Below are 27,487 nucleotides of genomic sequence, written 5' to 3' on the forward strand. Positions count from 1 at the left end.
TGTCTTAATGGAGCATAGTACAAGTTACCTATCAGCGAACTTCAGTCGCCAATGTCATGAATAATTAACGTGTAAATCTTGGTTCATGGATTGCAACGAGTTTGGAACTAACAGATACGCATGCGTCACTGCAGTATAGCAATGAAATTCTTGACGGCATAGTTGGGTCGCCGCCACTGCAAATCCACAATGCTTATGAGTATGTCACTGCACGTCACAGCCCTACCTTCAGTTTTTTCTTGATTATCTTAGCAATCGATGAAGTTATAAAGTTACTAAGATAAATTCAGAATTATGAAAATAAAATCAAACCCATCGGTATATTTCTGTTTCACTGAAACATAGCAGTGTGAGCTTATGAGTGCAGCCCTATTGTGATATTAATAATACATGTAACACACAGTTATTGCTGGTATTTATTAGAATGCACCTCCGGATCCGGAAGAGATGTTTGGACCTCATACTTTCACAATACCTTTCTGCTCTACAGCTTGTGGGAGGGGGGCTCGCTTTAGAGCTCTTTGAGTATATTAAGTTTTCCCTGTCTTAGCTTTGTGAAAGAAAGTCTAACATTTGATTTCAGATCAAACTTCAATAAATGTCCTGTACTTTGTGTCTCTTGTGAAACAAATTGAAATTAGAGACCCTTGAATATTGTTTTTGATTTACTTAGACTATAATTTAAGGTTTCCTTCAGGAAAATTTGAGCAAAACTTTATGACTGTCACTTTTTGAGGCGCGTAGTACCTTAACGGTGGAAAACAAGGGCGAGTCCTCAAGTTTCTTTGTACATCAATCTGCAGAGAGGCATCTGAAGTAAGCCTATTTACATGTTCAAAGGGCTAAATCTCGATCCGAATAGATAGAACACGGTCGAGTACATAAATGTACGTCGCCAAAATATAATATATATGAAAAAGTTTTAAAATATTTCTGTTCTTTTTTTTTATTCATGAAATTTGAGTGGATGCGAGTCAACATGGACAGAAATGTACCAGGGACAGTAGATTACGCCTTAAAATTTAATGTATCAGTATCTTCTTTTGTTTTTAAGGATCGTTTGCACAGCTGAACATTCACAACATAATTTTATCAAATTCTGAAAAGCGGATTCTTTGCAACATGTTGCAAAAACAAAATCTGTCAACGAGAACGAAGAATGGCCATGGTAACGTATGACTTTGTTCACATGAATCCCAGAAGATTGGCGTTTCGCACGTGACTAGCGTCACGCAGAAAGTATTTCTATCGCCTTTTCCATACTAAGTGTTGTCCAAAATGTAACGTTTAATGACTATAATCGACGCACTACTAAGCCAGGGAGATGAGGCTTTTCCGCTTTAAGGGGGGGGGGGGAAGAATAAAGACAATGAGTGCTGTTCAATTTCACGGCGTGGTAATTTATTGTGCACTGTTCTTGCCATGGTTTGCTCCAATTTTTCATTTTGCCCATAGCCCTGCATCGACGGGAAGTTCCGCCCCTGTGATTTGATCTGCTGCTGGTGTGCATAGGAACGCGGCAAGTTCAGCAACCTGGAAAGAGAAAATAATTTCTCAGACATAAAACATATCGCTAGCGACGCTGGAGATACATATACCCGCGAAGATTGGTATAACATTAAATTACATTACATGACATTGCATTGATTTATAAATTACTTATCTAATTGTACATATCCTTACAGAGGTGTTCATTTGTCGTTGATTGCACTCTTTTTTCGGTTTAAGAAAAACGTAAATATTGCGAACCGTGGGTGTAGCATCAATAAACGAAGGATTGCTACCTATCAGGAGCATGACGTCCGTAACACGTCTATATGTTTTTCGTTATTTATTATACAGCAACATATTTTTTTCTCCTAATTCTGCAAAGTTCAGTTTAACATTGTGTTTCACTCTTGCTTTTGCATGCCAAATTTACTCACTTTATGAACTTATATGAATGACCTTTTTCGTACAATGGCTTACACTATTATCAAGAGGGCATTCACCTGCTCAACTTGTACATACGCTCCTGATGGATTTAAGTCAGCTAAGGTGCGTTTCTGAAAAATAAGTATATGATCTTGGTATAGTTATTTATCACCTTGCGTGTATCAACATGTGTACTGCCTTTACATGACATTGCATTGATTTATATATATATATATATATATATATATATATATATATATATATATATATATATATATATATATATATATATCAGAATAAAAAATTAAACAATATTTTAACAGTGCTAAAATCTATAACATATGTACAATCCGACGCAAAACTTTATGAATAATTACATTATTATAAAATACCGAATGAGTGCTACTGCATAATGATACCGAACGTTTCCTTCACCTCAGCTTCTTCAAAGGAAATACCCTGCATCTCTGCAATAGAACCGATCATATCCTTTGCGACTGAAATAATAAAACACAAATTTAAATGAAATCATATATCGTACTTCATGTAGTGTTCCCCGGTTTCCGAATTCACTTATATTTTGAAACATTAGGAAAGGATACAGTTTTTGCTTATGAATTTTATAAAGCAAAGCAGTGATGTGAACAGGTACTTATACGATATAAGTTCACAAATGTGAGGTAACCATTATAAAATTTATGACAATAGTGCGCCTCCGCGTTGTAAGTGCCACCATGAAAGAACCATGTAAGATGGGCAATTTTGCAATAAAGTAAAAACACTGTCATTTTCTTATCGTTTCATATGTTGTTCGAAATGTTATGAGAAAAAAATTGGTGTTCCCATCTTACTTTCTGTAGTATACAATACGTTGTAGCTTTTTGTTTGACGCAACTTGTTTTTCCTTTTAGATTTCAAAAACGTTTCCACAGATGTCTTCCTAATGAAAAGCACAAGTAGATTTGCTGGCCATCCAATGAAGATTTACAATGATTTACTTATTATAAGCGCTGACAAAACTGGAGTAAGCATTTTTCGCTGGTTTCCTTGTAAAAGAAAGGCAAAATTTTTCTATTGAAACAAACAATTTGAAACCGACAACTCTGAAATTACACCACGTTTTGATACATTTTCAAATTTCAAATTTATCCCTGCTCATTTTTCAAAGTGCAAAAGAAATAAAAACACTATAATGACACTTTCTTGCATTTCTACATGCGAACCAACGGAATTGACAGACGCTACTATAACAAAAAAGTGATAGTCCTCTATCGGCACCATGCATATATCAAAATCCTGTGATGAATACACTCTAAGTAAAAGTTGAGAATCATTTAAAGTGACATATTTTTTGCTTGAGTACACCTCTCATTCTATGTGCGTACCAGTCTCATTCACGCTTATTATACTCGTTGTTTTCCACTGAATTCTAAATAATTTTTAAACAATTTGGTTTTCTGTTTCATTAAATTTGGTGTATAATTCTTTGAAATAAATTTGAATAAATGAAGTGCTCACCATAAATCTAAAGAGAGACTGTGGTTTAAAGTACTCAGCACCATAAATAAGTGAAACACACTGTAAATGCCTGCATTTTATTTAACTCAATAGTGTTTATTACTACAGACCGAAACCTGTCCACTATCTTTGTCGGGATGAACAAGCGAATGGAGAAAATTATAAATTATTGTAAATTATTCAAAGGATTACTATGGATTATTAATTTTGTAGATTTTATGGTTATTATTTAAATAACTGCACATTCATTTTGCTATCACGGTACGGTAGGCCAGTATGCATTAGACATTATTTGCTTTAACAATTTTCTTACACTCTTACATCGGATTAACTATTGGCGACTCTTAAGTAATGGGCAACACTGTAAATATATTTAGGGCAAACCTATGCTGGTAGGAACACCGATTACTTTTTCGGCAATGGGTTACTCACTTTTCGTCTCCATCAGGGCAGGACATATGGCATTGCACGTGACTCCGGTTCCATATGAAGACATTGCGGTAGACTATCAATTACAGTGAAAAAATACGTGTGAGCATCCCGGCTAAGGAATTCATCCCGATGCTGTATGCTCTCAAACAAAGAACGACATGGCTTAAACTTCATACTCTCATTTCGTTAACGTGTGTGGAAAAAGCATACTATGTATACGTAAGTGAAGTATTGTTCATGAAAATAGTGCAATTACGATATAAAAATCATTATATGGCTTTGAAACGTAGAACTTCTATGAAAGATAAACATTATGTCTGTTTGATTCAAGTAAATGAGATGTCACTCCGAGTTTTGCAAATATTGATCAGCACATCGACATCATTTTAGAGAGAGATCAGGTTGGTGGAAATTATTTTAATTCTAAAATGTTCCCAAAGAACTTATTTTCTCTTTCCTTATTAGAACTGCCGTACCTTGGAGAATGATTATTTAGTGTATTTCGCGTGATAATGAAGAAAATACTCTTTGAAGGGGTGATGCCAGATAGAAGATCACATGACGTCATTGAACTCTCTTGCAAAATCGATTTGTCTTTCTTAAAGTTTCAAGAGCTTGTCAGTTTCAAACATCTAGCTCGTCAGGGAAGACAACTCTTTGAACTGGATATAGCCTGAGAAATACCTTGGTCAATCCGTTCAAACCGTGCTTGGCAGCCGTGTACGACACATTTGTGGAACTCGCACTTCTACTTCGAACAGAAGAAATATTTATGATGCGCCCCCAACCTACCGCAAAAAAGAAATGAAAGTTGATAAGTCAATTATGCATCGTTGTATTCTGTAATCACTCTATGTCACTTCTTAACGCAGTCTAAAGAGTCATTTGACCTTTCCGTTCGACAATATAGTAGAAGACCACAAACTTGCTTTCATGATAACTTTTTGTTGTGGATACCGTGGATGACCTGTAGGTAACACAATTGTTTGCATTTTGTACACAGAAAACTTAAAAGTTTGGACACGATGCGCCATTGAACAACGCCTATAGTAAACTTGTACGACCGATCGCAAAAGTGGAGGTATCACGTGACATTGCTTTTTGTACTTGAAGAAAATGACACGTGGCAGCTAGTCACATCTCGAGGAGATAGTGTCTCGTCATTTAACAACATCCTTGTTGCACCAGTTGGCACCACCATTTAGCTCTTCGAATAGGATCGTCCAAAATGAAAATAAATTTGCAAAGATAAAAAATGACTACACTGGCAGCCATACAGCTGTAAAAAATATAAACACAACGTGCTCATCAACGTCGACTGCCATATGGATGAAACTTAAAATCTTAAAATCTTAAAATCTGTCATCATTTGTTTCAATACGAAAAATGTGCATGTCGACATTCTGACAACTTCATGCCATAAAGGTAGAATTAATGGTTCATCTTTAACATTTGTTTCTATGATCTTAGTCCCGGATTATCATGCACTTATTGCGTACCTTTCCTTTTCATATCGCCCAATAGTAGTCGCGTCAAGTCAAACGGCGCCGTTAAATGGACGCCGATTGTTTCGTCCCATTTTTGCGGCGGATACTCTTCAAGCTTGACGTTGTAAGTCACACCTGATATCGTTCAACAAAAGAATTCCACAGTTTATTAGTCTGATTGAAAAAAAAATCATCGTTTTTATAAATGTCTAATTTTTTAAAATAGGTTACATGGGTCCTCAGAATGGGTGACCTATTCTGTTTTTACCGACCTGCGTTATTAACAAGTACGTCCACTCCACCAGGGTACATGGTTTTTATCTTCTCACACATCTCCTCTATTTCAGATCGCTGCAGGAGATTGGCACGTAAGTAATGGGCCTTGACTTGACATTTCCTGAAGACAAGAAACGAACCACAGGAAAAGATAGATTTGTGTTTTAAGTTTACTACCCTCTAGTAACTTGACCGCACTCGCTATCCAAACATAAATTACAATTACTACCCCCCTCTCTCTCTCTCTCTCTCTCTCTCTCTCTCTCTCTCTCTCTCTCTCTCTCTCTCAACTATTATTTCCAATTGTCTATGATTGAGATTTTCACTGAGGTTAGCAGTCAATTTATATGTATGTTATTTTATTGATTTACGACATTTTTATAGGACTAAGTGGTTAGCACATGAGTAAGGTATTAGGACATGTAAATAACTAAGATCGATGTCCATAACTTTAATACATCACTTTATCTTGTACTAAAAAATAAGGAAATTTGAGACAGATATTGAACGCATTAACACATCGTCTATGTAAGATGTACAACAAGATCGACTCGGTCTAAATGATGGCTCCGTAAGCCGAACAGAGGGGCATACAGAGATAAATCTTAGACGTTCCAATGCACTTCGTCCGGCCGCCACCAAAATACCACCCAATGTGGTTAACTGTAGATTAAAAGTTGCTGCAAGGAGCTCAAGACTCAAGCTTCCTTTGTAAACATATGCTTACTTTTCTAGATGTTCCCGGAGAGGTTCAACTTCTGTCGCATCAAGTCTGTCATGTAAAATGATAGCATATCCGTTTTTAGCCAACACCTTAGCGATTGCATAGCCGAGACCCGATGGTGAAGCGGACCCGGTGATCAACGCAACTTTGCCAATATTACCTGTATCCATCGTCCTTCTCAATCTGCAAACAAAAAATTCCGAGAAAGGTGACTTGCGATGTTAATATCCGTCATGTATGTTTATTTTTCCTGGATATGCAGAGACAGACATGAAATTACTGGCTTTAGCTGGTTTAGTTCCTCTAAAAAGACATGCCTATTAAAATTTACGAACTTTTCGAACGCATTGATGTCAACAAAACTCTCTCTCTGTCTGTCTGTCTGTCTGTCTGTCTCTCTCTCTCTCTCTCTCTCTCTCTCTCTCTCTCTCTCTCTCTCTCTCTCTCTCTCTCTCTCTCTCGTTACACCTCTCAGAAAGTGAAAAATAACTAAATGAGGAAATATATACTGTTATTGCGAATCATCTGTAGCGTTGTCAATGCGACGTGTTTCCTAATAGCTAGGTGATAATGGTTAAACAAGTAGCTGATTGGAAGTGTTCTTCATGTTCAGTGTTTGATGGTGTACCCGAGGCGAATTTCATCAGAAATTAATCGGAAAAAGGTTTTCAACCGTTCGTTTGAACAGTGTGCAACCACAGAGAAACATAGAGTCGCAACGCTTGCATGCCTTTTGTTCCATGGTAGTCTCGGTAGACTATTGGCTTTTCATATTAAAATGAGCTTCAAAGGTGTTAAACTTTTTGGAGGCTTTGTTTGTGGTTGATAATTACACGAGATTATGCGAAAAAATACGACGAGATGGCATCGTACTGCCAGTCGTGTAGCAACCATAGTTACTTTGTGAGCTCTCAGGCCAGAAACACTGCTTCACGCCAATCAAAACATAACACGCCAGCAGTTTCATAAACATGTTCTTCCTTGACGCACGTGTAAAAGACGGTATGACTGACCATTGAGTAAAACCAGACAGTATCGATAAGAGACTTTCAAATTTGGTTCAAACACACTCATTATATATTCATAAAAATATGAGAGGAATTTTTAAAACGGTAAAACTCACTTTCCTGAAGCTCAAATCACTCCCGTTTTCGCCAGCACATCAATTCCGCTCAGCACCACACGACAACAACAACACAAACTTTGCCGAACCTACTTTCGCTTAACAATTGGCGAAAATCCGAAAATTACCGAAGGATGCATGGTCGGCTCTCTTCGGAAAAGAGAGGTGAGAGCAACCTGAGGCGAGGCGAACATGGATGGGTTACGTAACCGCTTCACGCCTTAAACAATACCCGTTGCGACTCTGTTTCTCTGTGGTGCGACATAAGGGACTGGTCAGTTTCTTCGGCCCTGGGGGGGGGGCCGGTGGATTATTTTTTGCCGACGTCAAAAAGTGGCTGACCCCCCCTATTCCAAATTTTGAAAACAGGGTGACCCCCCCTATTCCAAATTTCTAAACCAGGGTGACCCCCCCCCCGGGCGCGACAAAGGTAAAACAAAAGATGGACATAAATATATATATATATATATATATATATATATATATATATATATATATATATATATATATATATATATATATATTATATTTTACATTTTACATATATTTATATTTTAAATAGTCATTCTATGTTTTAGTGAAATTGTTGACATGTCAGTTGTAAGATAGGAATTTCAAAGTGTCAATCTTAAAGTTTAAATACAGTAATTTTGAATGAGCTGTATTTGAATGAGCTGTGAATGTATTTCACACTTTCTCTGCTTAACCAGATGTCCTGAACTGTTGTACAGAAATGGATGTCAATCATTAATATCAAAGAGGAAAAAGCAGTGAATCAAAAACTTTGATGGGTGTTAAGACTTGCCAACCATCCAATTAAATCTACTGAGGAGCCATAGAGAGCTTTTTTAGCCAAAATCTGATGTGTACAGTGTCTGAGAGGACCTTTTCTTGTGTAACATTGAAACCATAAAAGCACAGCTAATAATGACAAAAACTGCCTTTTTTAACTGTTATTTTGTTCATAAAAAGCATCTTTCTACAGAAAACCTATGAAACAAAGGAAAATAATTGCATCAATGAGAAGGAAAGATATCTTGTCATTTTTCTATCTCTAAAAATAAGTCACTGTATCAAATATATATTGTGAAATATTTGTGCATGTTGCTTTCTCATACTGAATTCTCACAGAGAGAACAGAAAAGTATCAGGAATTTGTCATCCTTTTCATATGAAATGCAGATTTCATAATGGTACACTTTCACTTAGCAAACATCAAGATATCTCTGAAAGTATGGCGCCCGAAGGGCGCGCCAAAAAATATGAAACATCCTGATATCTCTGATATATATGCCTTGTATATTAAAGTCATGCACCTGAAGGGCATGCTGAAAGATGTATGATATATTAAAGTAATGAGCTTGAAGAGCACGCTGAAAAATATTGAACATACAGATATCTGATGTATGTATGCTTGATATGTTAAAGTTGGGCGTGCTGAAAAATATGACTGATTATTAAAGTTACGCGCCCAAGGGCGCGCCGAAAAATACAACTGAATGATGAATTTTGTGGCTGACACTAGCATTTTAGGCAATGATGAGCCTGTGTCAAAATTCAAAAACACACTGACCCCCCCTATTGGGCATTTCAAAAACATGTGACCCCCCCTATCACCAAAGTCAAAAACAGGGTGAACCCCCCCCCCCATGAATCCACCGGCCCACCCCCCAGGCTGAAGAAACTGACCAGTCCCTAAAATTTGGAGCCCTGTTACAAAGATGTTCGATGTGCGAGACATGCCGTTTGTCTAGTTTTTGATGTCGATCACAATCTCATCTAATTAAAAAGACAATATACTTCTACTATAGAATGTTCAGTACGCTGCGCTGGTGGCAAATTGATGTTGTGTGCTCCATTGGGCTCTCTACGCTGACCCCAGACAAGGTGAAAGGTCGCCATCTATTTTCATAACTCTACACCAATTGTCCGTCTGTCTAGTGACCTGGCACCAAGCAAAGTGCCCGTTATTTATGTGAGTCAAATTATTTTGCATCCAGACTTGTCATTGATTACACAACTTTACAAATGATAAGCAACCGCCAACTTGAAAAACTGGAATAGAGTTCCGGAGACTCACGGCTCGGGAGTCCAGGGTTTTAAACTCCGTGCTGATGTAAAACTTACAGTATGGTTCTGTAGAGCACCAGACAGTCTGATCAGAGCCGTGGCGCACCACGCGCGCCTGTGTTCAACGATTACAATGCAGAAACATGGCACTCAAAAGTTAATATAAGTCTCACCTTCACATGTAAGCCCCTTGTTTCAGAATTGAGCGACGATTTGTGTCTAACACGACAGTATGAAGAGCTCAACATGTACATGTATGAACGTTACGTTGACCCCTGGACGGTGGCCTTGGACCAAAATACTAACATGACAGCATGCAACATGTGGTGTCTAGACAAGTTTGCGAATAAGGGCCTGGACAGAATTAACAGGGGAGGGCTGGTGTTTTGCTGTATCTCAACATGACATACGAAAAGCTAGTTCTGCTGGTTATTTTTATAGTTCAGTTGATATGACAGCTGAGGGAGCTCAGGAGAGGGTGTCCATCTCCTGATAATGAGGTTTTCTGAAAATTGAATAAATGTTGTTTCATTTGTTGCCAAAAGTTTTTGAAAATTTTATAAATCAATTGTTTCATTACGCCAGTTTTCATGTAACCAAAAAGTGTAAGATCGTGTAATGACTTAATATAAACGCTTTTGATGACATTGATGTAAATGTATATGATGTGGTGCAAGAAGTACCTGGGGAGGTCCGAAGGGGTGTCTCCCTCCTGACATGGCAGATTTTAAAAGTCAAGTAACAAAATGATGTGATTTGGTAGCACTTTCAATTTATTTTTGGGGTGCTTTAATTGATATTGTTTACAAGGTAGTAAGTGTCTGGAAGAGGCCAGATCCCCTTTTTGATGTCGAACATTTTTAAAACATAGTTATGAAACAGCGTGATTTGTGTCATTTTTATGATTTAAATTAACGTTTTATTATAATTTCATTTCTATGAAAATGTATAACATGTGATGTACAGAATAGATGGGGGAGGTCAGGAGGGGGTATGCGCCTTCTGGTGTAGAAGATTTGGAAATTATGCTTACAAAATGGGGTGATTTGGTGTCACCTGTGTGATGTAAATTTATTGTTTATACATTATTATACATTATTAATGAAAATAGATTACTTGGAAAGGTCAGGAGAGGAGTCCCCCTCCTGATGAACAAGATTTGGAATACACTTGTAAAATAGCGTGATTTGGTGGCACCATAAATGGCAATTATTGTTTCTACATTAATGAAAATAGATAACAAAGCGATTTATAAGGAGTAACTTAGGGAGATAAGGACGGGGTGTTCCTCACCTTATATAGAAGATTTGGAAAATGCACAAACAAAATTGATGTGATATGGTCACGTTTTTGGTGGCTCTTTTTTAGCATTTAAATTTATTTTCTTGATGTATACGCCAGAGGTGTTTCAACAATTACCCTGTGATCAACATACTCTGTATAATACTTTGACGAAACAACTATTAAGTCTCAGGGAAATACATGTAATGCCCAAAACATAGAAAATTTCCACATTGCATTCTGTGTGTATCTGAAATTAATGTTGCTAGACACAGGCTGAAATTAAATTAAAATTGAAAATGTAAATATGTCAAAATCATCAGACGGTTGGAGATTTGCACGTGGTTTCTCGTATTAAGAAACTTTTTGACTTCTGTGCACCAGAAACATACAATTTATCGACTTTGGTTATGTTTTGGTTATGAATGATCACTGTCAGTGAACACAATGTGTGTCAAGCTCTTATTTGCTGTAATTCTAAACTCCGTGTTAATGGGCTTCCTGTTCGATGAAGAACCTACATGAGAATGGAGCTGTCTTTACTAATGATTTACTTGATATTAGCTGTACGATTTATACTTATGATAAGTTTAGTCAAACATGTGGTAAAATATGTACTCCATATGAATATACACAAATCCTAATTGCTATTCCGTCTGCTTGGAAGAAGATGATTAAAACATCAAAATCTCCCAAGCTATTAGTGTGTAAGCCTAAATTTTGAAATGATAATTGTCTCTCTGATGAAAAAATCAGTCGAGAAATGTACAATTATTTAATAAAATTAAAATCGTCTGCTGATGGTCCTTAACATGCCATAAGATATTGGCATGATGCATTCGATGTTGTAATTCCCACTAACGAATTATTTGTACTTCCGTTTGAACTTATTACAGATATAAAGTTGCGAAATTTCGAGTACAAACTTGTCATGAGGATTTACCAACAATTGTATGCTTTATAAATGGGACTTGATTGGTTCCCCTATGTGTACCTATTGTAAGGAGGTTGGAGAAAATTATTTCCATCTGTTTTAGGATTTTATTCATTCAGGCAAATTTGTATGTAAAAGAGTGGTTTTATTGTGTAACCCATACTAAGGTATGGTTAATGCTCTGCAATGCATACTTGGAGTTGGCGAGCAAAGTTAATATTCTACCACAGGGGGCAGATGAAAGTCCCCTGGGGTGGGAGGTTTTCTTTGTGCAACGGTTTACCTTTAATATTTGATTTTATTAATTTTGACTGTGATATTTCAAATAAAGCTTTCGACTCCAAACTGTCTGACTGTGTTTCCAATTCCTTATCTCCTCTTCAACCAGTGCACATACCACTCTAATTGCTGCGCAAACATTGCCAACTTGTTGATGACTGAGCGTATCAGCGGATTAGCTTATTAAGTCAACACCACAGCCGTCCCACACGTAGTGAAATAATGCGTGTGGGACGGCTGTGGTGTTGACTCAATCACTTAATCCGCTGATACCGACAGCGGATTAGCAAGTTGGCAATGTTTTCGGAGCAATTACAGTGGCGTATACACAAGTTGGAGAGGAGATAAGGACTTGTCGGTAATATATAAAGCAGTCAGACGGTGTGGAGTCGAAATCTGTATTTGAAATACCACAGTCAAAATTAATAAAATTACTTGTAGTAATAAGAAAGCAGTCAGACGGTTTGGACTTGAACTTTATTTGAAATATCACAGTCAAAATTAATAAAATAAATAAGGTAAAACGTTGCACAAAAAACTCCTCCCCACCCCAGGGGACTGATTTCTTTCCCCTATGATTCTACGTGATATTGTTTGTCTCATGGTTTGTAGTAACATTGGCTTTTGTCAGATAAACGCGTTTGGTCAGGTACTAGCCTTGCACGTTTGTAATGTAATATAAGTTCAACAATACATGTGCAAACTTCGACGATATCAAAACCGTACGGCGTAGAGGACGCACTTCTAGAAAACCAAATCGCAAGTTTTGACTTTTCGACACTCCGATAAAGCGTCAAATTTGACTCTCAGTACCTTTCTGGCCTACCATTGTGGGCGACTCACTCTGGAGCTCTTTGAGTATATAAAGTTTTCCTTGTCTTAGCTTTGTGAAAGTCGAACATTTGATTTCCGATCCAAAATAGACTTAACACAGGGATGGCGCCATTTTGAATTTCAAATTTCAATAAATGTCCTATTATTTGTGTCTCTCCTAAAACAAATTGAACGTCGGAGACCCTTGATTATTCTTCTTCATTTAGCAAGACTGTGATTTAAATTTCCTTCAGGAAAGTTTGAGCAAAACTTAATGACTGTCACTTTTGGGGCTTGTAGTACCTTAAAGTGGAAAACACTGGCGATTCCTCACATTTCCTTGTAAATCAATCTGCAACGAGGCATCTGAACTAAGCTTATTTACATGTTCAAGGGCCTAATCTCGATCCGAATAAATAGAAAACGGTCGTGTACATAAATGTACGTCGCCAAAAGTATAATGCATGTGAAAAGGTTTTGAAATATTTATATTCTTTTTTTTATCATAAAATTTGAGTGGATGCAAGTCAACATGGACATAAATGTGCTACAAATAGTAGGTTACCCTTTTAAATTTTTGGCAGTATCTGCTTTTGTTTGGAAGATATTTTGCACACCTGAACATTGACAACATAATTTTATTGATACTGAAAGGTTGAACTCTTTGCAACATGTTGCAAAAGTAAACTCTGTCAAAGAGAACGAAGAATGGTCATGGTAACGTATGACTTTGTTCACATGAAGCCTAGAAGATTGGCGTTTCGCAGGAGCGTCACGCACTAAGTATTTCTATCTCCTATTTTATACTAAGTGTTGTCCTAAATGTAACCTTTTAATGACAATAATCCATGAACTACTAAGCCAGGGAAATAGGGCTTCCCCCTTTAACAGGGAATAATGACCATGAGTGCTTATAGACTCGGTTCAATTTCATGGCGTGGTAATTTATTGTGCGCAGCTCTTGCCAGTGGTTTGCTCTGATTTTTCATTTTGCCCATAGCCCTGCATCGACAGGAAGTTCCGCCCCCGTGATTTGATCTGCTGCTGGTGTGCATAGGAACGCGACAAGTTCAGCAACCTGGAAAAGAAAATAATTTCTCAGAAATTAGACACCATCCCCAGCGACTTTAGAGATAGATATATCCGCGAAGATTGGTATTACATTACATTACATTACATTACATTACATTACATTACATTACATTACATTACATTACATTATATTGATTCATAAATCAACTTATCTAATTGTACATCTCCTGGTAGTGGTGTTTCTTGCGAACTTGATACCTCTATAAAAGTCCCGTTGATGCAGCATAATAAAAGTTCAATAACGAAGGATTGCTATCTAGCAGGCATATGACGTACTTAATTTGTTATATAGCAATATATATTTTTGATTATTTATGTATTTTTATTAATTAGGTCATCAATTTTCTGCAAAACTACAGGTTAAAAGTGTCTTTCAGTCTTGCTTTTATATGTCATATTTCCCAACTTTACGAATTGCCCATTATTTTCCACGTATCAATTTCTCATAATTCAGATCTGTCAACATTTCCAGAATTTTACAGTCATTTTGAGAAATAACGCTTGCATGTTATTAGACTAAAACTTTCTTTCTACTTTATATTTCAGATGACTGCATAGTCTGATGACCTGTATCGTACAATGGCTTATACTGTTATATAAGAGGGTATTCACCTGCTCAACTTGTACGTACGCTCCTGATGGATTTAAATCAGCTAAACTGCGTTTCTGAAAAATAAATAAATGATAATGATATAGTTATTTATCACCTTTAGTGTATCTATATGTGATTCTGCCTTTCTGGCTATCTGACAGTCCCTCTCGTTTCTTATGATATTTTGTCTGTCTGTCTGTCTGTCTGTCTGTCTGTCTGTCTGTCTGTCTTTCTGTATGTATGTATGTATGTATGTATGTATGTATGTATGTATGTATGTATGTATGTATGTAATTGTGTATGCATATATATATTTATATATATATATGTGTGTATATATGTATATGTAGTGCTCTATACTGTATACTTCGATATATATATATATATATATAAATATATAATTTATGTATATGTAAATGTATATATCAGAATAAAAAATCAAACTACACTTTCATAGTATTAAGATCTACAACATATGTACAATCGGACGGAAAATTTGGTAAAGAATTATAAAACACCAAGAAGTGTAGTAGATGCGATATTGCTGTTGCATAATATATAAATGATCTCCTGCAGTCAAAATTTCGAACGTTTCCTTTACCTCGGCTTCTTCAAAGGAGATATCCAACCGCTCTGCAATATATCCGATCATATCCTTTGCCACTGAAATATTAAAAGACAAATTAAATGAAACCACAGAACTTATTTCATGTAGTTTTCCCCGGTTTTCAAATTCACTTATATTTTGAAACATTAGGAAGGATACACTTTTGACTCGTGACTTTTCAAAGCAAAGCAGTGAACCGGTACATATACGATATGTTCAGCTATGTGATGTAATGATATTTATGTCATGTGTTACAATAGTGCGCTTCACATATTAAAATGTCCCACAATGTGTTACGAAACCCTGTCAGATGGGCAATTACGCTATAAAGTAAAGACACTGTAATTTTCTTATTGTTTCATAAGTTGTTGGAAATGCAATGAAACAAAATTGGTGTCCCAACCTTACTTTTTGAGATCGGCAGCACAGAATATGTCGCAGCCTTTAATTTTGTGCGACAGACTTTTTTAAATTTCCTTTCAGGTATATAAACGTTTCAACAGATGTCTTCCTAATGAAAAGCAGAAGTATATTTGCTGGCCATCCAATGAAGATTTACAATTATATATTCATCATGAGCACTAAAAAAACTTTGGAGTACGCATTTTTCGCGGGTTCCTTTGTAAAGAAAGGCACAATTTTCCATTTATTTTGCAACCAAACACTCTGAAATGACACTGCTTTTCGATACATTTTTAAACTTATCCCTGCTCATTTTTTGAAAGTATGAAAGAAATAATAACACTATGATGACACGGTTTTGTATTTCTACGTGCGAACCAATGGAATTGACGGACGCTGCCATAACAAAACAATGATAGCCTTCTATATGGACCATCGATATATCAAAATCCCGTGATAATATGCACTATGACTAAAATTTGAGAATCATGAGTACACTCTTGTTGAACTCTTGTTGAACACCTTTAATTTTGGGCGTTCAGGGGGTGTTCAAGCCTTGAAATAATATTACAGTCCACTGATATTCAGTGAAATTATTTTATTCTAAAAATGCACAAAACATTTAGCAGGTAAAATACAATAATTACTGTAAAATGGGCAAATAAACAACTTGCTACTTTGTATGTAAAGTTTGTCAGAGGAAACTACCAACGGTGTAACACCTCCTATCAAAAAGCATAAGCAATAAAAAATCCCCATAAACACTGTAGATCGTTTAAAAAATATGAACAAAGTAATGACAAAACTGGTTTTACTTAAATATTGTGGATTACGTTTTATGTTCATACTTGTTTAAAACGTACAAAACTCATCTGAAAAAACTCACAATTTGGCTTACTTATTGTGTTGAAAACACGTATATGTATGAAATGCATACTCCATTTTTGTAAGATGGCTTCTTAAAGACATTTCCTCTTGTGTAGACAATTGTAAATTTTGAAGAAAAAACAGTTAGTCAAGGCTTCTAGTGCACATGGTATATAGTTGTCCATATTTAAGTAAACACAACATGTCAAGTTGTCAAATTGTCACAGTAAGCACAACATGCAGAAAGTGGGGAAAGTGGGTCCTTGCAGAATAAAACCTATTTCCTTGTCCAACGAAGTCCTTCATAAACAAAAAGGTTTGTTTGTTTGTAATATCTTTAAATAAACCCTGAAATAAATCGGTGACATTTCAAAATCTACTTTTCAGAAATTAAAAACATATTCGTAAAGACCTTTCAAATTCTGGTGTACCTGCTATTAATTTTTATACAATATTTTTTACAAAAATGGTAAAAATCGCCCTTAAAATAAAAGAAAACGTAGATTTCATCATAACTTGAAATATATCACATTCTGGTAATCCCTAATATCTTAAAAATATCTTAAAGTCTTTAATGTCTTAAAAATTGCAAATTTTTATTCTGAATTTTCTGTCCTTTCAGCTTTAATTTTTCATTCCACTCTTGCATCTGATGAGGGAGACTACACGTCTGTGAAAGCTTATTCTCCGGCAACATATAGTTGATCGTAGCATGCTACTAAAGCTTAGATTAATTAAGTACACAAATACAGAAATTATCAAAATTCAGTTACTGACCCTTGAAAGTTTAAATCGACATTAGAGATGAATTGGGGTTCTCAAGCTGTACACTCATCTTCTTCATTTCTGTACCACCAGCTTCTGTATCAACTCTTCGATTTCAGTTAAATCCAACTTTTCACATCCTGAAAAAATGCAACAATAGGGTATATGGCGAGATGAGACTTTCTATAAAAGACAATGGGCTGATTAGGTTAAGGAAAAGGGGAGCCTCTTTTCAATACTGTTACAAAATATTTGCTTATTCTTGTCATCAACTGATTAAAATAAAAAAGCCAAACTCTCATATGCTGAAACAATACATTGTATAATCTACGATGTTTAATTGATGTTTTCCATGCGATTGTCTCTACTAAAAGACATGTGTTAGCTGTGATTACGCAGCGGTACTATGCAAGGCGTATCGATCGCGCTCAGGTCAAGGGTTATCGCTACAGTGTGTTCCGATGACCCTTGACCCGAGAGAGATCGATCGATACGCCATGGCCAAAAGTACCACTGCGTATTCACAGCTAGTTGTTGGTATACCAGCCACTGAAAGAAAAAGGTTTCTTCACGTAGTTAAGCTTTTCAAAGCACAATACAATTAATTTCAAAGGATAATAATACAGATGTTTCAAAATCTAAAACCTTTTACTATTTTGGAGAGAAAACTTACCCTTTCTGGTCTTGTTTCCGCACGATCACGACTTCAGCATGCGCTTACAAGAAAAATGTCGCAACTTCCGTTTTGATGCATCATGGGATAAGAAAAGGCACCAAACTTGAACACCAAGTGTTTAGAAGTAGAACGCCTCTTGCACGCCGATGTTAAAATTTAAACGTTCATGGTGGTTTTCTGATTTTCTTTTCAAATTTTCAAAATTTCAACCCGTAATAAACGTGTAAAATTATTTTTTATACTTCCTTTTTTAGAAAAAACATGCTTTCAGCAATTGTAGACCGGAAATTTTTCACTTAGTGTGAAATTTGTCATACCAAAATCCGTGTACGTATGCCGGACAGCGAGGCAGTAGTAAAGTCAATATAGCCATTGTAAAGGAAAAAACACAAAAGATTGTTAACTGTTTCAGAGTATTGTAAAATTCTGTGATGCTGAGTTTTTGAACACTTGAAGGAGATGGTTGTTAACACATCGTGTTCAGGCTTAGAACATCATTGTTAATAATATGAACACTAGTGTTAACAATGTGAACACTGGCCGTTCAAATTTGAACATGTACATTTTGAACGCGTAAAGACGCGTCTAGCGTCCGCTTATTTTACAGTGCACATTGTCACAAGAGACATGTTCTTAACAATTTTGTCCTTTAACCAATTTTGTGACATTGTGATATTTGATTATAACTATTTCGACTATGATGTAATGAGCAACACTGTAAATGTATTTATGACAAACCTATGTGGTTATGAGGGATGATTACTTCCCCCTTTCGGAAATTGGTTACTCACTTTTCGTCTCTACCAGAGCAGGACATATGGCATTGCACGTGACCCCGGTTCCATATGCAGACATGGCGGTAGACTATCGATTAATGAAAAAAGTGTGAGCATCCCGACAAAGGACTTCATCCGGATGGTGTATGCTCTCAAACAAAGAATGACATAGCTTAAATGTCGTATTCTCGTTTTGTTAACATATGTGGCAAAATCATAGATGTATACGTACGTGTTCTTTAAAAAAGGAAAATAGTACAGCTTTGAAATTAAAAAATTCATTATGCAGCTTTGAAATTTAGAACTTCTCTGAAAGATGGACTTTCTGTCGGTTTTACACTAGTAGATAAGGGGTGATTCTGAGTTTGTTACTAAAAATGTTTCGCAAACATTGATCAGCAAATCGACGGGTTATAAAACAAGATGGTATAAAAGCATCGTATTTTGCTAGTACAGATCACCTCTTACATATCCATGTTATTGACCTCTGACCTCTAGGCTGGGCCAGTACCAATTTTGTTAATTGTGACAATCGTTACTGAGAGAGATCAGGTTGAGGATGGTATTATAATCCTTAATCCTTCCAAGATAACTTATTTGCTCTTTCCTTATCAGAACTGACCAAGCTTATAGGAGGGTGCTTATCAAGTATGTTCCGCGTGATACAGAAACAACTCCTTGAAAGGGTGTTGCCAGTTCGAGGCTCAAGTGGCACCTGTGAACACTCTTGCAAAACAGATGTATTTCTTCAAGTTTCAAACATCAAGCTTGTCAGCGAAGACAACTCTATGAACCGTAGATGGTCTGGGAAATACCTTAGTCAATCCGTTCAAGCCGTGCTTTGCAGCCGTGTACGACACATTTGTAGAACTCCCACCTCTACTTCGAACAGAAGAAATATTTATGATGCGCCCCCAACCTACCTCAAAAAAGGAATAGAAATTGGTTAGTCATTTATGCATCCTTGTCTTCTGTAATCCCTTTCTTTTATTTCTTAACGCAGTCTGAAGTGTCATTTGACCTTTCTGTTCGGCAATATAGCAAACTTGAACGAGGTCAAACCTGCTGTCATGATGATTCTTTGTAGAAACCGTCAATGACCTGCGGGTAACACCATTCTTTTTAAACAAGACTTGAATTTTGGACACGGTGCACCGCTGAACAACGCTCTTTTATGCTTTTACAGGCGATCGCAAACGTATGTCACGTGACATCTCGATTCTTGCTTATAGTAGAAAATGACACCTGTGACAACTAGTCACGTCGCGAGGGGATCGTGTATCTTCATTTAGCAACATCCTGGACTCATCAGTTGGATCGACCATTTGCCTTTGGAAAAGGATTTTCCAAAATGAAAAAAATGTAAAGAGAAAAAAATTGCTAAAACTGACAGCCATACTGCTGTTAAAATATTTACATGAATGTCGACTGCAACGGATTGTTGAATTTTTGTATGAGACTTGAAATTCCAAAAAATCTGTCGATTTTTGAGTGTGAAAAATGTGCATGTCAACATTCTGACCAACCTCTGCCATAACGATGGAGTGGTTCATCCTTACTATTGCTGTTTTTTGTTTCTAGGATCGTATTCCCGGATTGTGATGCATTTTAGTTACCTTTCTTTTTCATATCGCCCAATAGTAGTCGCGTCAAGTCGAATGGCGCCGTTAAATGGACGCCGATAATTTCGTCCCATTTTTGCGGCGGATACTCTTCAAGCTTAGCGTTGTAAGTCACACCTGTTATCGTTCAACAAAAAAAACCCAGTTTATTAGTCTGATTGAAAAAAAATCATTTCTATAAATGTCTAATTTTTCTAAATAGGTTACACGGGTCCTCAGAATGGGTGACCTATTCTGTTTTTACCGACCTGCGTTATTAACCAGTACGTCCACTCCACCAGGGTACATGGTTTTTATTTTCGAACACAGTTCTTCTATTTCGGATCGCTGCAGAAGATTGGCACGTAAGTAATGGACCTTGACTTGATATTCCCTGAAGACAAGAAAACGAAAACAGAAAAAGGTCATGTTACGTTTTTTGTCAGGTTACTAGCCTAGATTCTCTCTCTCTCTCTCTCTCTCTCTCTCTCTCTCTCTCTCTCTCTCTCTCTCTCTCTCTCTCTCTCTCTCTCTCTCTCTCTCTCTCTCTCTCAGAGGACAAGTATTTCGTATTGTCTATGATTGGGATTTTGAAGTATAGCAGCCAATTGAATATGAATTTGGAAATTTGGAATTTGAAACAGATATTGTACGTATGAACACATCGTCCATGCAAGAATATTTAATGAGATCGACGCGCTCTAAATGGTTGCTTCGTATGCCGAACAGACAGATACACACAGATAAATCTTAAAAGTTTACTTGCACTTCTTCCGGCCGCCATTAAAATGCCACCCAAAGTGGTGAAATGTAGATTAAAAGTTGCTGCAAGAAGCTCAAGGCTCCTACGTAAATATATTCTCACTTTTCTAGATGTTCCCGCAAAGGTTCAACTTCCGTCGCATCACGTCTGCCATGTAAAATGATAGCATATCCGTTTTTAGCCAACACCTTAGCGATTGCATAGCCGATACCGGATGGGGAAGCGGACCCGGTGATAAACGCCACTTTGCCAATTTTACCAGTCTCCATCGTCGTTCTGAATCTGCAAACGAAAATTTCGGAGTAAGGTAACTAGTGGTATTTATATCTGTCATCTACATTTACTTTTTACTGGTACTTTACCTTAAAACTTATCATTGCCTTAGAAGTGCAGTGACATGAAATTCTTGGTTGGGGCTGGTTTAGTTTCCCCTAATTAATAAACATACCTATCCAAAGTTACGAACATTTAGGGCCCGTTGATGTCAACAAAAACTAACTAACTAACTAACTAACTCTCCCTCTCTCTCTCTCTCTCTCTCTCTCTCTCTCTCTCTCTCTCTCTCTCTCTCTCATGACACCTTTCAGAATAGAAAAAAGATGAAATGATTATAACTAAATGCGCAAGTAGATGCCGCTATTGCGAATCATCCGTACATACAGTTATCAATGTGACGTATTTTGTACCAGCCAAGTGAGAACAATTACAACAATAGCCGATTGTAAATATCCTTATGTTTTGCGTTGAGTGGTGCATCCGTGTAAATCTTAGTTCGATTCTGTTTTTTAGTTTCGTCGATTTTATGGTCAAGAATTACAAGATAAAGCACTTAGCTATCGGACCAAATACTGTTTTCAACTTGTTTACAAGCTTTTCCATGACTCCATGCCTTAACACAGTATCAGTGGTTCTGCTTTGATCCGGTTACCAAAAGGTATTTTAGGCATTATGGTCCTAAAAGACTTGTTTCGAACTGGTGAATTACACCGGGAACCGTTCTTTTGAGCGGTGTGAAACACCATTTGCAGCCCTGCTGCAAGGATGACAGGATATCTAGTGTTTGAAGGTTGATCACAATTTAATCTAATACAAAGACCTGTCAGTACGCTGGTGACGATATGCTGTTTGTGTCCTCGAATTGTGTCCTCGACTTGGGCTCTCAACGCTGAACCTCTGACAAGGTGAAAGGTCACGTTCTGATGTCGACGTCCGTATGTCCAGTCACGTGGGGTAGAGCAGGGAGGTAGAGTAACGTCACCGTGGTCCAGTGACATCCAGCAAACTGCCTGTTATTCAGTAACTTGTGTATCCAATTACTTGTCGTTGATCACACAGCTAATACGAATAGCCACTTCCAACTTGAAAAGGGGACCAGATTTCGGACTCACAGCTGGAGACTCGAGGGTTTTAAACTCCGTGTCGGGGCACCCGGAGAGAGCACTAGCCCTGCGGACCCACAGGCACTCCTTAGCTGGGTAGTCTGCTAAGTAGATCGATTTTCGGATCGATCTATTGATCCCGTAGTCGATATCCCCGCCACTGCAACCTAAATACTCACAAGGTGTGCAACACAATCACTCAAAAAACACACCACCCGAATTGTCAACTGGCCGTGCGCTCGCACTAAACATTCAAAACTATACTCCCATATACCTAGTTGGGTCACAAATTTAACCATCTCCTCGAAAATCACGCCAATGAATGTGTTACTCGCGTCATCTTGAAGGAATCGGCCGTGTTTTGAGACCAAGCGCAGTGAAATGCGGCCTGCAGAACGATTCTACCATATGATGTCATTTTTTCCACTGCTGATTGGTTCAACTATACTTCACCAGTGACGTCTTGCCATGACCTTTGTTTTGGCCGTTGATTAGCCAATCAGTAGTGGAATAAATTATGCGTGTCCGTATTCTTGAAAAAATATACATCCAACCAACAGCCCCACACTTAGTTCACCATTCGGTAGACAGAGAGAATACCACTGGATTAGACAGTTAGGTACCGCAATGCCTTATGGTTGTAATGACAACATCAAAGATATAGGCAATCTCTCAAGTCCTGGTTGTTCAGAAGTGAATGTGATGGGCCTATTTGAGTCTTCTGTCCGTAGAAGACGTAGTCATGGACATAGGCGTTACCATCGGCCTAAATTGGATACATCAGCTACATCCAATTGCCATGACAAATTTCATGAACTTCTTCTTTTATTGCAGAAGCCTTTACGTCTCCATCACATTCGTACTTCATTATTTGCTCTTTCCATCAAGGACTTGAGAAGGTTGCATGTCTATGCATTGGGATTGTCTTTGACAGATCCGAACAAACAACCGTACAGACTGGTCAGTATTATTGCTGTCATTGCACTATACAGACTATACAAGCCTGTTCGTGCTGAACCTATGACTGATGATCATCGTCATTTCATACATCTTCCATTTACTAACAAAGGAATTGATGCCATTAATATCAGCAATATACTACACAACAAAAAGGTACATCAACTATACCTGTATACTTTAAGAACCAGTCTGTACCTATTCTGTCATATCAATACACCAAGACAATCTCCAATAAAATATTCAATTACAATAAGGCATTGCGGCACTGAAAAATTGATGAATTCCTTCAAACACCAGCATCCTGTGACTGCTCTACATCTCCCTTCAAATATACTCCGGTTGGCCATGTCATCACTGGTGATCTGAACTTGGTTGAACATCACCACCTTCGTAAGATATTATCTTGTGGACCGAAGTTCAGAGAACCTCACAGGATCAACTGGAACCATAATTTTAAGATCATTATGGACTCTGTTGAAGAATATGCCAGGAAATGGGCTAAAAGGGAGGATGTAGAGCTGGACACACTGTCAGAATGGGTCAAATCTGTGAGGAAAATAGTGCGTGGCCGTATTGGTCGACTAAGATCACATGTTTGCAGAAGACCCTATTCTGTATTTAAAGATCCTGATGCTGTTAAGTGTTTGAATGATATCCATGAAAAATATGTTGTCGTCCCTGCTGATAAAGCTGCCAATAACATTGTATTTGTCTGTAAGAAGTATTATTTTGAATGTCTTATAGACGAACTTGGTGTAACTAAGACCTCCACCAACTCCACTTACAGACAATCAATGTTCAACAAATCTGAAATTTTGGCAAACCATAAGTCATTCATGGAAAATTTTAATATTACAACAAAGGATGACCATAATAAGTTGCCTAGCTTATACTGGATACCAAAGCTCCACAAAACACCTTACAAAGCTAGGTTTATCGCAGGATCTTCAAAATGTTCAACAACAGAGTTATCGAAGATACTGACTTCTGTTCTTTGTACTGTTAAACGGGACTTCAATCATACTGTGATGTTGTCTTTTCTCGGAGTGGTATAAATCAAATGTGGATATTAAAAAACTCGAAGGAACTCTTGGAAAATTTGAAATCAAGATCTGTTTCAAAAATAACATCTATTAAAACTTTCGATTTTTCCACATTGTATACCACAATACCACATGATAAATTGAAAGAACGCTTGAAAAACATCATCAACCAAGCATTTTTCTACAAAAACGGTTCACGCCGTTACAAATATGTGGTATTAGGGTATAATTCTACATATTTTGTTAAAAATATTACTAACGCTAAAGTGTTTTATACCGAGAAAGACATTATCAGTATGCTTGATTTCCTCATTGACAACATATTTGTTGAATTTGGAGGACACATTTTCCAACAGGGTATAGGAATTCCCATGGGCACTAATTGTGCTCCCTTACTTGCGACTTATTTCTGTTCTCATACGAGGCAGAATTTATCCAGAACCTTATCAAGCAGAAAAAGGTCTCTGTAGCTTGTACTTTCAACCTTACATTTAGATACATAGACGATGTTATTTCATTGAATAACTCAGAATTCAGTAAATATCTCGCTATGATTTATCCTCCAGAATTGGAGATTAAAGAGACTACAGAAACGGCCTCTTCTGCTTCATATCTGGACATTTTACTTGAATTTGACTCTAATGGTCACCTTTCTACTAGGCTATATGACAAGAGAGATGATTTCAACTTTAGTATAATTAATTTTCCACACCTCATCAGTAATATTCCACTCTCACCTGCTTATGGGGTATACATTTCTCAGCTTATTCGATATGCAAGAGCATGCAGTTCATATGGTGATTTTGTAGAGAGACATGGCCATCTCTCTTTCAAAATGTTAAATCAAGGTTACACCAGAGCAAGACTTGTCTCTACATTCAAACGCTTTTTTGGCAGGTATCGCAAGCTGGTAGATAAATACGATATCTCTCTTCGACAAATGATCACTGATGGCATCGGTGACATGGGGCCTTAGTTAGTGACCACTACCTATCTGACTTACAGATTGATATATGGCGGGTGCACATGTGGGGCAGGATGCGCTTACTATTTTCGAAACACCTGACATCACTTCTTGGTCTTTTGGCCAGAGGTCCATATATCTTTCTTTCATGAATTTGACTTTGTTTGTGTACCGTCTATTTACTGTCTGTTCTGTGCTGTTTTGTGTCTATGTTTACAACTATTGTCTTACAAATTTTGACCTAGTGTTATTGGATTATGGATTGGTATGATTGCGATTATTTTACATCATATGGTAGAATCGTTCTGCAGGCCACATTTCACTGCGCTTGGTCTCAAAACACGGCCGATTTCTTCAAGATGATGCGAGTAACACGTTCATCGGCATGATTTTCGAGGAGATGGTTAAATTTGTGATACAACTAGGTATATGGGAGTGTAGTTCTGAATGTTTTGTGTGAGCGCACGGCCAGTTGACAAATCGGGTGGTGTGTTTTTGAGTGCTTGTGTTGCACACCTTGTGAGTATTTAGGTTGCAGTGGCGGGGATATCGACTACGGGATCAATAGATCGATCCGAAAATCGATCTACTTGGCAGACTAACCAGCTAAGGAGCGCCTGTGGTGCGTACCGTGCGACTGCTCCATGTTCCCGGCGTTATACAACCTCCCACCCGCCGTATAACGCCGGGAACAAACAGCACGCGCCGGTACGCAGGGCTACGGAGAGCACTAGAGAGACGCCGCGCACCACACGCGCCTGTATTCAACGATTGCAATGCAGAAACATGTCGCTCAAAGGTTAATTTAAGTCTCACCTTCACATGAAAACTCTTGATTTCACTGGAGCAGCAATTTATGTCTAACACTCGAATATCAAGAGCTCAATATGTATGATTGGTACCAGGCCTTGAATTACTACTACAGTGACCTCGACATTTTTAACAGGAGTCATTTCAAGTAGATCAACCGTAGAGGGCGCACTCCTAGACAAATTTGCGAGTGTGGATTAAGATTCGCTCAAATCCATATATAAATGATGTGGATCAGACTTTCATGAATCAATTGGCTTCATAACTGTTGTAAAATCGATGTTTGCCTTTTATAGCTATTTATGCGGTGCGTAACACATCACAGGGTCAACCAACAAACTGTTACTATAAAATGGTGTTTGTGCACTGGCCGCGGTGATGAATGGCGGGTGGGTCTTTTTTTCCTCATGAGCACAGGGAGCAGAGGAAAGGACCCTGGGTGGGGATAGGAAGTCTTTTTGTGCAACGGTTTACCTTATTTGATTTTATTAATTTTGTCTGTGATATTTCAAATAAAGAGTTCAACTCCACACCGTTTGACTGCTTTATATAGTACCGACAAGTCCACGCCGCCCTGGAAGATGTCCCAGAATCCACCGCTTCATCTTCGCTTCAAAAATGACGGCTATCTATCGCGGTAAAGACGCTAAATTTTCAAACTAATTTTAAGAGCCACTATGTATTTTCTAGTAAACTCATTTTCACGCCAACGACGTTTTATTGCCTGATGTACAAGGCAGTGGTATTTTTTTACGATTTTTCATTAGTTCTACGCATGAATTTTTTGATCGAAAAATTGATGCTTTGTAAAATTTGGTCAAACATCCAATGCATTCACTTTTCCCAGGACGTATTTTGATGAAATTCGTATGGTCAACCCAATCAATGTAGTATCATTCGACTCTTAATGGTACGAAATGTGTCAAACTGTCAGTCGCCCCTATCGACTCCTCGCGTTTTCACGTAAAGGGGCTTTCTTTCTGCCTACTTCTAGCGATTTTCGAAAATGTTGACGCCTTATATAAACATAGAAAGGCCTGCAGCTCATTAGCATCTCATCGTTGGCTACGTTTTTTACAAAGAGTGGGTGCCTAGGTGGGGGCCGGGGCAGCAGGTAACCTTTACCCCTGTCCGTTTCGACCCAAGTAATTCACACCCTCTTGTCTTTGTTTGTGGTCAGATCAATCCTGGTGCCTTAGTCACTTCGACCTCAGTCACTTTCATGTTACATGTACCTGACAACGTTTTACTGAGTACATTATGCAACTTGTTTCTGTGAGAAGAGCGGCTTCCTTCGTATCTGATACTTGTGGGAGGCCACAATGCGTGTGGACAAATA

At 37.6% G+C, this 27,487-nt stretch overlaps 2 protein-coding genes across 5 annotated transcripts; both read right to left on the bottom strand.

Moving 5' to 3' along the window:
- Positions 1 to 924: 924 nt before the first annotated feature.
- LOC139148070 (D-beta-hydroxybutyrate dehydrogenase-like) lies at positions 925 to 11,480 on the bottom strand. Of its 4 annotated transcripts, none has more exons than XM_070719353.1 (9): positions 9,718 to 11,460; positions 6,355 to 6,534; positions 5,624 to 5,748; positions 5,364 to 5,486; positions 4,549 to 4,652; positions 3,865 to 3,937; positions 2,350 to 2,411; positions 1,992 to 2,045; positions 925 to 1,533 (listed from the first exon to the last, which is right to left on the bottom strand). In XM_070719353.1, exons 2-9 carry the CDS (start codon positions 6,519 to 6,521, stop codon positions 1,441 to 1,443), a joined length of 801 nt encoding a protein of 266 aa, XP_070575454.1. In that variant the 5' UTR covers positions 6,522 to 6,534; positions 9,718 to 11,460; the 3' UTR covers positions 925 to 1,440. The 4 variants fall into 4 exon arrangements, with proteins under 4 accessions (XP_070575454.1, XP_070575455.1, XP_070575457.1 ...); XM_070719354.1 differs by lacking the exon at positions 9,718 to 11,460 and adding an exon at positions 9,275 to 9,697 and having other exon boundaries at positions 1,397 to 1,533; XM_070719356.1 differs by lacking the exon at positions 5,364 to 5,486 and having other exon boundaries at positions 1,397 to 1,533; positions 9,718 to 11,480.
- A 1,141-nt stretch (positions 11,481 to 12,621) lies between these two features.
- On the bottom strand, positions 12,622 to 26,268 carry LOC139148071 (D-beta-hydroxybutyrate dehydrogenase-like). Its single transcript, XM_070719357.1, has 9 exons — positions 26,155 to 26,268; positions 21,095 to 21,274; positions 20,499 to 20,623; positions 20,245 to 20,367; positions 19,444 to 19,547; positions 18,644 to 18,716; positions 15,137 to 15,198; positions 14,556 to 14,609; positions 12,622 to 13,929 (listed from the first exon to the last, which is right to left on the bottom strand). Exons 2-9 carry the CDS (start codon positions 21,259 to 21,261, stop codon positions 13,837 to 13,839), a joined length of 801 nt encoding a protein of 266 aa, XP_070575458.1. The 5' UTR covers positions 21,262 to 21,274; positions 26,155 to 26,268; the 3' UTR covers positions 12,622 to 13,836.
- Positions 26,269 to 27,487: the final 1,219 nt, after the last annotated feature.

Source organism: Ptychodera flava, chromosome 13 (assembly GCF_041260155.1).
Source record: "Ptychodera flava strain L36383 chromosome 13, AS_Pfla_20210202, whole genome shotgun sequence".
NCBI lineage: Eukaryota > Metazoa > Hemichordata > Enteropneusta > Ptychoderidae > Ptychodera > Ptychodera flava.